General features: G+C 38.4%; 1 protein-coding gene across 2 annotated transcripts; it reads left to right on the top strand.

The window, feature by feature from the left end:
- The first annotated feature begins 2,271 nt into the window (after positions 1-2,271).
- Positions 2,272-13,125, top strand: LOC128225555 (uncharacterized). Of its 2 annotated transcripts, XM_052935418.1 has the most exons (9): positions 2,272-2,408; positions 3,749-3,952; positions 4,100-4,231; positions 4,403-4,526; positions 4,669-4,764; positions 9,274-9,351; positions 9,848-9,998; positions 12,470-12,741; positions 12,841-13,125. In XM_052935418.1, the coding sequence occupies exons 1-9, from the start codon at positions 2,352-2,354 to the stop codon at positions 12,951-12,953; spliced, it is 1,227 nt and encodes a 408-aa protein (XP_052791378.1). In that variant the 5' UTR covers positions 2,272-2,351; the 3' UTR covers positions 12,954-13,125. The 2 variants fall into 2 exon arrangements, with proteins under 2 accessions (XP_052791378.1, XP_052791379.1); XM_052935419.1 differs by lacking the exon at positions 9,274-9,351.

Raw genomic sequence — 13,125 nt, 5'->3', positions numbered from 1 at the left:
GACTAGAAGCGCGACAATGCGTCGAAACCAGGTTATTCATACGGGCAATTAGAAATTAATCAATGGACATCCAGATGTTGTCTTTTTATTTCCTTCCCTAACCATGAATCCAATGATGTAGTTGCACGACATATATATGATATCGATAATCGAATTGTTTATTAAAATTCTTCATACCGTTTAACGTGATTTTTGAACAGGGTTGTTTTCAACCCTATTCAGTGTAGCCACAAACTCGACACTCACAACAGAAAAATCCTATTAATAGTAACAAATGTCGCCAGCCGATTTACCACCAAACATATAGTTTGAGAAAGTGCAGACTATTTTAATTGCAAGCTATGTTTCAAATAACCGAGGTAGATTTGACCAAGCAAGAAGCTATCATAACGCAATATCTATTTAAATAATTTAATCTGTTGAACTTAAATAAAGATAACATTAAAGTAGTATCCCTGCACCAAAAGATGAATGAACATCGAAATGTAAACAAAGAATTACTATCCACTTTAAGCGCATCATTCAATCACGTGACCCAATGATGAAGCCAAGTGAATTTACATTCGAAGAGAGATAATCCTGTTATGAGATAATGCAGTAAGTTAATCAGATTTCTCTGCCTTGCCTTTGTAAAGAAGAAGCGGGAAATCCAAGCTTGATTGATTGTCGTGCACATTTGAAGTCTACAGAGATGTTTGTTTTACTTTGTTTTAGAAAACTTGATTGTTTTACTTGGAATCTGATGTTCTGATGGTTAGTATCGATTTGCATTTGTAGTCTTTTGTGTTTGTCTTGGGTTAGCAATGGATTGGAATGATCATTATTTCATTCAGCTGCATTTATTTAGTTTTGTCATGTATGTTTACGACATCAGCAGATTTTGTATTTAAACCGAGAATGGCAGTTCCGTGATATTCTTTTAGCCTCTTTCCATATACTAATATATGTGGGTTTGGTTACTGATGATAACATGCATGGATAACAGAAGTCACCATGGGAGTACGAGGGAGTAGGAGTGTTTGATTCCATAAGTCAGTAAGTTGCATGTCAATGATGTACTGTATTGTTGTTGTTGTAACTGCTTGTATTTTATGTGTGTTTTATATGCTTTAGCCATTTAATTTAATCTGCCACTGCACACGATTAAATCATACCTGGTATAAGACATAAGACTGTTTACGATGTTAACTTATAAACATGTTATTATTCATTATCTTATGGTTGTTTATATTTATATTTTCATGACGCTCCGATATTATATCTACATTCGATAATGTTGAATATAGAGATATTGAAGAACACTGTGTTTGTTGTTTGAATTTTAACTGCTACATATGGTAACCTGGACAAATAGACCCACCCTCGCTTAGGAATTACAAATGTATTCTCATCTTAAAACCTGGAATGACCTAGAAAGCAACAATGGTCTCATTGATCTCAATTATCACACAGTTTCCCTGCTTAAAACATCACGTGATAGCCCACGTGAGAATAACAAACATGCTAAAATGCTGACGACTTACCTGATGATATAGAAATAGAAGAGAGTCGCTGACCATATAGACAATGAAGGAAAAAAAGTTTTGAAATTAAAGATTTTATGCTAACTTTATATGATGTATATATATATCTACAATTGTTTGAAATCAATTATTTAATTTTTCATCATTTTAATTAAGAAACCATTTCTCTTATTCTGTTTTAAAGTTGTTTTGTGAATAACAAGGCAAACATAGGCAAATTCTTTCTAATGAGTAAAGTTTGATTAGTATATATATACTCATATGTAACACCATATGATGGAGTTCTGCTCGGATTGGTTACGTTCTCCATCATTGTTTGCCTTCTTACACAGCGACATTAATTTTATTGTCAATAAAATATTAATTTTTCATTTACCATCATGCTTCAATAAACCTGGGGTTGTTTTACACGCGGACTCTTAGATTCACTGTGCGACATATCAGCACCTTATTAATACACACATGCTCGTAAATCATAATGGTGAAAACCCGTATACAGTCATGATCGTAAATCATAATGGTGAAAACCCGTATACACACATGATCGTAAATCATAATGGTGAAAACCCGTATACACACATGATCGTAAATCATAATGGTGAAAACCCGTATACACACATGATCGTAAATCATAATGGTGAAAACCCGTATAAAACCCTGTTCATACAGCGCTATCAGCGCTTTGATATTCAATGCCACGGCATGTATTTTTAATAACATACTAAGTATGTACAAGTGCATTGGAAGGCACGCAGTATCGCATTCCATTTAGGTGACAGTTCAAGGTTTTAAAACCAGTCTTTGTATATTATTCACGGATTGTGACAAATGGCACGGTACCACCAGATTACCGCAAATTCATATTATGAGGCTGGTAAATCTCTCGTAAGTAATATGTTTTGTACTATTGTAAGAAAAAAGAATATACACACACATGGAAAACGAATATATTCTGAAAAATCGGTCATCCCAGTTGTTCGAAAATGATTTCACTCGTTAAAACGACATGAAGTGAATTTAATATTTTAACATTAATTATAATGCAGTGAAACGTTCATTAGGTGGCATTGTTTCATTGACTTTTTTTAAATTACACAATGTTTACATTTGGACAAAAGTTTACCAGTTAATATTGGTTAACATTTGGTTCGGGTTACCCGACCCTACCTACGGAATAGGCGCCGACCCTACCGTTTTTATAGTCAGTTTGAAAAAAAATAATTTTTTAATTGCTTTTCAATATGTAGTTTAAACCTTAAACGCTTATACAGAAGATAGCTTTAACACCATTCTCCTATGATGAAAATGATATTCTTATATAAAGCCTAATAAAAAAATAAAATAAAAAAAAGCCTACCTACCCTACCTATTTTTGAAAAGGATGTAACCCTAACCAAACAATTTTTTTTTTAGGCCTTAGATAGATAGATTTATTCGTGCATATATATGTCATAGTAACAAACCAAATATCTTATAAAGTTATAACACAGAATATCAAAGCGCTGATAGCGCTGTATGAACAGGGTTAATATCTATTGGTTTAGATATGCATTTTGTATTTCAAATATGGCACAATATAATAGTGCATAGTAGGTCATTTTGTCGTTGCTTATATATGTATTGAATGTTGATAGTACAGCTAATTTAAAGATTAAAGAAGTATGATATGAAATATTTGAATTAACAGTAGTTAATTTGGTATATTAATAAAACAAAAAAACAAATATGTCATAATTGATAATATCATACTTATTTCTATTGACCATGTTATCGTTGTACATGTGGATATGTTTTTATTGGAAAACAACTTATAATGTATGGATACTATGGAATGAGGAGCTCATATGCGTTCAAATTACTTAATGAATGTGTTGATTTTTTAATCTTTTAAAACCGTTCTCAACATGAGTTTGAAACTGAACCCTTTAATAATTTATGTTGCCAGTGCAATTAGATAAGGCTGGTAAGTATTCACTTTTGTCACAAGTAACATGCTTGCAACATTGAGATTCCTGCTGCTTGTTTTGATTGGTTTATGTAAGAGCAAGCCAGTACATAGCACACATAAAAAAGCACATCTGTTCGTTAACCAAGACTGATTGATTGGTGACATTCAGATTTTTATATTCATCACTTGTCGATATTTGTTTTCGTCCGTGTAAATGGCGATATATATTTTTATTTATTCATTCGGGCATCTGACTGAGATATCGTAGCAATTTCAGGGTTCATTAAAAGCCAGCGAAATAAAGCGTGTGCTTGGAGACTACAAATCGTCCGACTTCCGTTGCGCAGTGCTCCGCTATCTCGCCACTGAAGAGGGCCAACGTCAGTACAAAGAGTTAAACAACACAGTGCGCATGCGCTGTGCAGAGTACGTAGACGAGCTTCAGGGAGTGGCCGACGGTTCCGACTGTGACTACAATGATGTACGGCTTCTATGTTTGCCATTACGCTTTGTTGTGATATAAAGACTTTGTGTACATAATTTAAAGAACAAGTGCGCCCTTGTCACGTGTCACTCACTGTATCTTATCACCCGATTATGCGAAATGTATATTCTTCCTGTCTTGTAGCTGTTCGAGATGAACGTCGATTGCGAGATGACGGCCGCCATTGAGCTGGTCCCGGTCGCCAGTCACGGCGTCAGCTACTTGGCTTACATGGACGGCTGTACAAACGTATCCATACAGACCCCGGGTGGCAACGTATGTTATCACATGATTAAGACGTATTTAGATGATAATACCTCTACACTGTTGGTTACGCCACCTAGTGTTACTTTGTATTTCCACGGATTATCTTTATTGGGGTATCTCTTATTCTAAACTTATGTAGAAAACAATTGTCACGTGTCGTCATCCATATTCTCTGTTCAGGTCTACTTTGGGCATACAGAAGATATTTCGCCTCAAATAAAAGACCTATCCTGCATGGTTACCATGGAAATAAGAGACGGAAACAACCAGGTCATCGAGCACTGGACGGACTTCGTGGTGCCAGGTCCACATTTATATCGTTTCAAAGTACATTTCGGTCATCTCATATTAGTTAAACAGACATTTCCAATAAAACAGTTTATGTTAATTAGCATGTTTAATAGTATTATAGTGGGAAGCAATTAATTCCATATAATAATTGGCAGGTCTGTTGCCGGGATCCAAGTTCGGTTTCAACAAACACGGCGTGATGTTTGGCCATAACAACGTCTACCAGCAGGGATTGAATGCGGCGGGCATACGTACGTCCTATTAATATTTACATTCACACTTCGTTCCTTAACGATGGTTGTTGTTTATCAATTGCACTTTATTTCTGTATAAAGTGCAATGGCATTTCCCATCGATATCACGTGCGTTTGTTCGATACTTCTGTCCTGTCATTGGGCGCAATAATACCAAGGGGCGGGGCATATTTACTACGGAACTATTTTTTTTAATGAAATCGTAGTACAATTATTGGCAACATGCAAAATTGAAATCTGCAGTAAAGCAGTTAAAACAAAATAAGCAACGATTATTTGATTGATTTTAATGTAGATAATTTCATGATGGATGGAACAGTTGAAGAAACGTTTATGTTTAAAAATGCTGTTAAATGTCACGAAAATGCAAAAACAGTTAGTTCAAAATAATCTCTTTAACGGGTGCTTGTATGACGTCATGGGTGATGTCATTGAAAAAGTTTTACATTAAGCTCGATTCGGGCCGCAACATAACTCGGCAGCTGCATTTTGTTTCGACGCCATTTTTTGCAGTGTTCATTCGTTTTGAAAGTGTTGTTTTTCGAAAATTGACTGGATTACTGGGATTATTTACACACAATACCTATTGGGTAATCAATTAATTACCTATTCAGTCCTACTTTAACCATTATTTGTTTTGATAACTAATTCAAGCCTGAAAATTTTGTAAACATGTTCTTGATAAAATGTACAGCATCTTCAGCATCAGAGAAAAAAAATATTTGAAATTTCTTTGTTTATTGCATACGACATAGTGGAATCATGTCCATATAAGTCGTATGTTCTGAATAAAATCGACAGAAATAACTAAAAGTTCGGAGGAGTTAGTCGTTTTAGACATAATTTAGTGCTTTTAATAGTCAAAACAACTGCAGAAAAAAACTATTTTGGTAAACACATCAGCTTGCCATGAAAAGACAACTCAGCAGAAAATATGTAAGTTATATGACTTTTGTGGTTTATTTCCTGTTTTGGTATTTGTATGCAGCTACATTATATATTCTAAAATATGTTTTTGTGCAAAAGTTTGCATCGTTGACCAACTTTCGGTCAGAAACCAGGTCGCTCAGCCTTCATTGTTATGATGCGGGCCCTGAAAGCGCATATGTAAAACAAAAAAACGGCACGTGAATTTACTGAATAATGACCGTTTTCTACCGATAACGCCCGGGTTTTTGCGTTTTAATACACCACGATAACGGACCGAAAACACACATTGTATGCAAAAATACGTATTCATAATATTCTTGACCTTGAAAAGATAGAAAATAAACATATAAATAAGGAACTATTTTATCTGTGCATTCATTGTCGTATACAATTAGGTTACGATAGCTGTTCTAATTTACCCACCGTTGAGAACAACGAGAGAAAGAAAAGAGAAAATGCTCTTGAATAATCAATTTATTTTAGCAGAAATGTAGATTTAAATGAACGTAAATATAAGTATTAAAATTCGACATGTTGCATTTTATCGGGGTATGGTATGCAATGGGGCTGTTCAAAATGGGTGGAGTCCGAAGGACTCCACCAACATTTTGAACTGCGCCATTGCATACCATACCCCGATAAAATGCAACATGTCGAATTTTAATCCTTAAATGTATCGTGTAAATCATATGACTTGGATGACGTTAGGACGTCGTTTTTTAAATTCTCAATTCGTTTATTAGTAGAATCATGGTCAGAAATGTAAGCAGTAAACCAGAGTATAGTTATATATACTAATGGCCAAAAGTCTTGTCCGGTCTACAAAAACTACAATATCTGTTTTGTTTTATATCGCACGCTCATAAATTTGGTATCGATGGAAAGAGGACATTAATATGCATTTCATGAAAAATGAATTTTGGAATTTGAGCCAGTACTGTCGGTACAGTAATGTGATGAAAATTGACATTGAGGATTTGCAAGGCACAACTGATTGCGTTGAGTGTGTTTTAAATTCAACGGCGTTTTCAATAGTGTGTATGACCCCCATTAATCCGAGTGAGTTCAGTGCACCTTTTACGCATTGACGCTACAAGTCTGTGCAGGAATCTAGCCGGAAGTAGGCCCCATTCCTGAGCAATGGCGTACGTAATTGATGGACGTTGTACACGTTACGTGCCCTAATCCTCCGTTTCATGTAGTCCCAAACGTGTTCGATTGGATTCATATCCGGCGATAATGCCGGCCATGGCAACGTTTGGACATTGTTTGCCGCCAGGAAGTTTTGAGTCAGCCTTGCAGCATGGGGCCGGGCGTTGTCCTGCTGTAGGACAGTACCTGGATGGGCAGTAAGGAATGGGAGAACCATCGGCTGCAACACCTGGTCTACGTAACGTTGTGCAGTTAAGCCATTACCGCGTCCTCGACCATATTCGAGGAATACAAGTTGGGTTTTATGATGGTGTGTAAACCCTGCCCAAACCATAACGCTCGGCCCACCCCAGCGGTCATTCTCAATGACACAGGCGTTCGTAAACCTCTCACCAGAGCGTCGATAGACATGTTGACGTCGGTCGTTTGAATCAACGTTAAATTTACATTCATCCGTAAACAGAACGGTTTGCCATTGATTCAAGCGCCATCTTCGATGACGTAACGCCCATGCTACCCACAGACGCCTGTGATTGGGAGTTAATCTTGCTCCACGATATGGCCGTCGGCAACGTAACCCGACTGCCTTGAGACGTCGCCGTACCGTTCTGGCACTTATGCGAGGTCGATGACGAGCAAGTGTGTTTCGTGCCGTGTCATTTGGAGCGGCAAAACGATGACGTAAGTGTGTCAGCTGAATATGCCTATCCTGACGTAACGTCGTTTCACGCGGCCGTCCGGAACGTGGGAGATCTGCCACGGTGCCATGCCTTGCGAATTTTGTACGTAATCGACGAATGGTTTTCTCATTAACCCCGAAATGACGGGCTACATTTGCGGCAGTTGCACCAGCCTCAAGTTGGCCTATAGCGCGCGCACGCTGCTCATTTGAAAGCTTCATTTTATAATGAAAATCAATATTTTCTTTAAATATTCTGAAGTCTTCCGACCCGGATATCGTTAGACAAGAGGATAAGGTAAATCATTTTATCCAATTGGTCACAATTCTGTATACATGAGGGAGCACGTGAAAAACGTCGCCGGTAGTTTATCTCCATTGTTAGAGCGCAGACGACTATCAAAACTCAGAAACCGGTTTGAAATACACGCGGTATAAAGTAGGCAAAATTTCAAGGTCTTAACTTCACGCGTTTAAAAGATATTATGGAAACCCATACCGGACACGACTTTTGGCTATTAGTATATATATGTCCCTTCCCTAGCATCAAATATGTATGAATGTAAATAATTCTAAATTCTAAAACACGTAAGTACTGAAGATGTAAAAAGTTAAAAACATTATCTTGACATGTTGTTAAACCCACTGTCACACATACCGCGTTGCCACTGCGATTGCACGGCGTTGTTAAATTTCCTAGAGCGCCGTGAAATCGCTGGAATAATTAATATCTTTCATGAAGATGGCGATATCCCGGCGTTCTCACGGTGACCTTGGCGTTTCTACGGAATTGTATGGCTTTCTACTGCGTTCCTTATGGAGTTCTAGTTGGCGGTTGTCTGCGCTCTCTAGGCGCTCTCACGGCGTTATCTCTGCGTGCATTGAACTGTTACGACGCGCACTGCGTGTGCAATGCGCTTTCACAGCGCACAAACTGCGCTGTCAGCGTGTTATTTTGCAGTGCCTACAAAACGATATCTCCATCAATTCTCCATTCTTCCATTTGCTCTTGAACAATTTGAGACCATGCTGCAACCGTCTGCATTCGTACAGCCATGGTCGAACCAAAAGCGTCCTACGCCTTGGGGCCCTTCTCCATCGTCATCTCAGAATGAGATCCAAATCGTCTGCATCATACTGGATCTGCTGGAACTGCATATAGGCAAGCAGTAGCTCTGCTTGCTGTTGCAGATCAATCATGTGAAATGAATGTTTATTTGCAAATAAACACTATTGGGTTGGTTCATAGTCATGCAAACGCCGATTTTGGAGCGCAATGATCGCCTTAGCGGCTCCGTACAATTGTCCAAGAGCGCAGTATGAAAAATAAAACTCATTGTAAGCGCCGTAGACGCGCCATATTAGCGAGATAGGGACGCAGTGTCATCTCAGAGAACGCCGAACGATCGGCGGGCAAGCGCCACCGATAACCATTGTGTTCGCACTGCGACCTCTGTCCGCACCCGTTGCGTTGTTTGGGACCTAACTGCGTTGCTATGGCAACCACACGGCGATCTCACTGCGCCATACCAGAGCGCCGAGCGACGGCGTATGTTTTGGGCATGCTGCACGTGTGAGCCGTCGCTCGCCGTTCTGTGTGATAAACCCGCCTTCACTGGCGATGCCACTGTGTTTCCACGGCGATGCTTGCGATTCCACTGCGCGCAGATCGGCGTCCTGTTTTTTCTTGAACGCCGTGGGAACGCGGTCGTAGTGTGACAGGAGTTTAATCTGCACCGTTTCAGCCCGCAAGTTTATGGGCCGCTCACTGCTGAAGGCTCGGAGCACGGAAGACGCTATTGCGATTTTGAAGACTCCCCCGGGTAAAATACACATTAAGAGCACTATTTAATAATATTTATGTTATCATATAATGTATGTCACTGACAAACACCACATATTTAATATATTAGCAGCATTTCCACGAAACATATTAATATTTGCATAAGAATCAACTATTAAATTGTATTGCAATTTATCGGCAATATGAAGCGGACACGAACGGTTGGCCAGAACAAATTGTGACATTGACATGGCGATGTTTGAACGTCGATTATGCCCATGTTCTTGATGAGTTGAATAAGGCCAAATGTAAATCCCTCAATTCATGTTCAAGGTAACAAACATGATATGAAAGGACTCATGATTGGCGGAAAGTGAATAACATTCTTAAACCCTCCTCTTACCTAGTAGATGCGGGGATATCAATAAAAACGCGATAGTTCTGTTTCTTCTCAGAAAAAAATAGATCGCATTATTTACATATTGGTATCATATTACAGCTAACATCCCTTTGAATATTTTTTTTCACTTTGACAGGTATTGCAAGTGCCTACAGCTTTAACTTTCTGGAACGAACAACAAACGGCTTTCATGTCAAAAACACTTTAATTGAGGCAGCGGGATGTTCCTCCACTGAACCAATGGTGGCCGTGTTTAAACCACGGGGCTTCTATCACCACTGTAACATGTAAGCTTAAAGGCCTAGTTTAAGCCTTCTATAAGTTACCCCCCCCCCCAAAAAAAAAAAACAAAAAAAAAACAACAACAACAACAACAACAAAAACCTATGTTAATTGATCTTAACCTAATTGCCTATTTGTCCTATTAGATGTCTGATGTGAGTACCCTGCGGTGCAGTTTGGGATGTTTTATGATTAAAAATGGACCTGGCCCTGAGCCAATAAACGAATACACAGGAAATTGGCCCCTACTGTGACACCAGTGCAATTACCAGGAGATGCACAACGGGGGATTATCCAATCGGAACCCCTCGGCCATTTTTATCGAAAGCAACCGAGGTTGTTTCGATAAAAATGGCCGAGAAGCTCCGAATGGGGATTATCATGCCAAACATTCCTAAAACCAGGCCTTCAACCAAATCAGGACCACCCGATTATCGTTTATCACTATCTGATTAGAGAAAAGTAATACTAATAACAGCATAGGGGATATTATGATTGACGAGACCGCAGGTCGAGACGGATACATGATTACTTACCGAACGAGACAGATCACCAGAGAAGCGTTTTATCGTTATATTCCTTTTATTGTAAACCTGCCGATTTAATTATTCCTTTTTATTTTTCGTTTTCAATTTGATTTAAATTTACCGCCATCTGTCAAATTCGCCTATAAATTCGAATGTGTTACGAAGTTTTGTGTATTAAATGAAGTCAAGGGATGCTACTACAGCGAATCGAAGTCAGAAGTGACAGAATTAACTTAATTGAACAATATAAGAACAAAATAGTTTGTGTTTTAGCAAAATTAACAAATTGCTAATACGAGAACAATTATTGAATGTCACAGCACACAAAAACAACAACAAAAAACGGTACTTATTTTACGAGTATACACTAATCGTCATTTCCTGTAGACGTAACGCGGCCATTTTTAACAACGTAAATATTCGTGGGATTTTTTGACGATCATAATATGCATAATTGAGGGAAGTTCATGAGTCAATCGCTATTTCTATCGATGACGCGAATTCGCCTTTTTCTCTGTATTGCCGAGTTGCTCATATTTATGATAATAAACATGGATAATGCAACTTCAACTTCGAAATGGCAAACAACTAGTTCACTTAAGTAGCTGTCTAGATAGATTGGAAGACTTTAGTGTTCTCTGCTTAATTCTTGCTTATCCTCATGGTTCTTTGAAGTACATGAGAACCATGTTCCTGAATATTTACATGCTTCTGTGGCGTGAGTAAAGTTAGATAATTTAATGTATTTAAAAGTTGACAGGTTTTACCAGTTTTTTGGTCACGCTATTTCTAGCAACGCGAAAGTAGCTTCGAGATTACACATGGTACTCGCATGATACGGAATCAGAAAACGACAGTTTCATGATACGGATTTTTCAATACGGCGTGCTGTATTTTCGCTGTTGGATATGGGAAAGGAATTGGATATGTCTATAATAAATAGGGGATATTATGATAGGACGCTTTTCTGGTGACCTGTATCACGTCGAGTTCGGTGTGTAAACACGTATCCGTCGAGACCGCAGGTCGAGACGGATACATGTTTACTCACCGAACGAGACGTGATGCAGGTCACCAGAAAAGCGTTTTATCGTTATATTCCATTTATTATATACCTGCCTAATTACTTATTCCTTTTTATTTTTCGGTTTCAATTTGATTTAATTTTACCGCCATCTGTCAAATGCGCGTATGAACTCGAATGTGTTACGTAGTTTTCTGTGATGAAGTCAAGGGAGGCTTTTACTGCGAAACAAAGTCAGAAGTAACAGAATTCACTTTATTGAGCAAAATAAAAACAAAATAATTTGTGTTTTAGAAAAATTAATAAGTTGCTAATAAGAAAACAATAATTAAATATCACTGCCCAAAATACAGAACAACAAAAAAAGCGGTACTTATTTTACGAGTATACACTTATCGTCATTTTCTGTAGACGTAACGCGGCCATTTTAAACAAAGTAAATATTCGTGTGATTTTTTAACTATCATAATATGCAGAATTGAGGGTATTTCGTGAGTCAGTCGCTATTTCTATTTCGATGACGCGAATTCTCCTTCTTCGTAGTATTGGTTCGAAATGACAAACAACTTGTTCACTGAAGCATGTGTGAAGTAGCTGTCTAGATAGATCGGAAGTGTTTTCTGCTTCGTGCTTATCCTATGGTTCTTTGAAGATCATAAGAACAATGTTCCTGAATATATACATTCTTATTGAGCGTGAGTAATGTACTTAAAAGTTGACAGGTTTTACCGGCTTTTTTGGTCACGCTATTTTTAGCAATGCGGAAGTAGTTCCAAGATTACACAAGGTACTCGCATGATACGGAATCAGAAAACGACAGTATGGTGATACGGATTTTTCAATACGGCGTGCTGTATTTTCATTGTTGGATATTGAAAAGGAATTTGATAGGCATATAATAAAATGAAATATCTCTGATCAACAGGTTTCAGCATCTCGATTTCCCCTGTCACCCGGAAGAGAGCTCCATTCACCGAGCTGCCACGCTCGCGAACTATGTCAACGTGTTCCAGGTCAACCACCTCGATCCCGACAGAGACGCTTGGGAGAAGAGGTCACCGGGCACTGCCACCACACAGAACTCAGGAGGCGGTCTTAATGACCTGCTACGGCAGATCCTGTCTGACACGCACGATGTCAAGTTTCCGGTGTACAGAAGTGGACTGGAACCGGATTATCTTGCGACGGCCGGCACCGGTTAGTCATGACAATGCAAAAGTTTACCTTTTGTATTGTTTGAATTTCACTGCACACCACCTGGAAGCAGTCTTCTACTACATGTTCGTATGTTTTCAGGTGTATACAACGTAGCTGCTGGATCGTGCGACGTATATTTCAATATGGCGTCTGACGGACCGCCGGATTTCTCATTTACTGTTCCGAAGTCGACTGTTTGTGTGCCAAACTAATGTCTTTTGAGCTCCTCATAGGAATGGACATCGCAGCACTCTATTGGAAAATCATTTACAGTACAAATAATAGAGTACATTACAATTTGTGATATTGCTATCCAATAACTTGTTAAAAATTAAAAGTATTTTTTTTTAGTTTCATGCCAGAGAATAAAAGCAAATTACCCGT

The sequence above is a fragment of the Mya arenaria genome, chromosome 3, assembly GCF_026914265.1.
Source record: "Mya arenaria isolate MELC-2E11 chromosome 3, ASM2691426v1".
In the NCBI taxonomy this organism is placed as follows: domain Eukaryota; kingdom Metazoa; phylum Mollusca; class Bivalvia; order Myida; family Myidae; genus Mya; species Mya arenaria.
This window is presented reverse-complemented; position numbering and strand designations above follow the sequence as displayed.

Excerpts from the sequence above, each read along its gene's own strand:
- LOC128225555 (XM_052935418.1), top strand. The coding sequence starts at position 2,352 with ATGGCACGGTACCACCAGATTACCGCAAATTCATATTATGAGGCTGGT. Across the intron at positions 9,352-9,847 it reads GATTTTGAAGACTCCCCCGG|GTATTGCAAGTGCCTACAGC; the intron begins GTAAAATACACA and ends TCACTTTGACAG. Across the intron at positions 12,742-12,840 it reads TCTTGCGACGGCCGGCACCG|GTGTATACAACGTAGCTGCT; the intron begins GTTAGTCATGAC and ends GTATGTTTTCAG.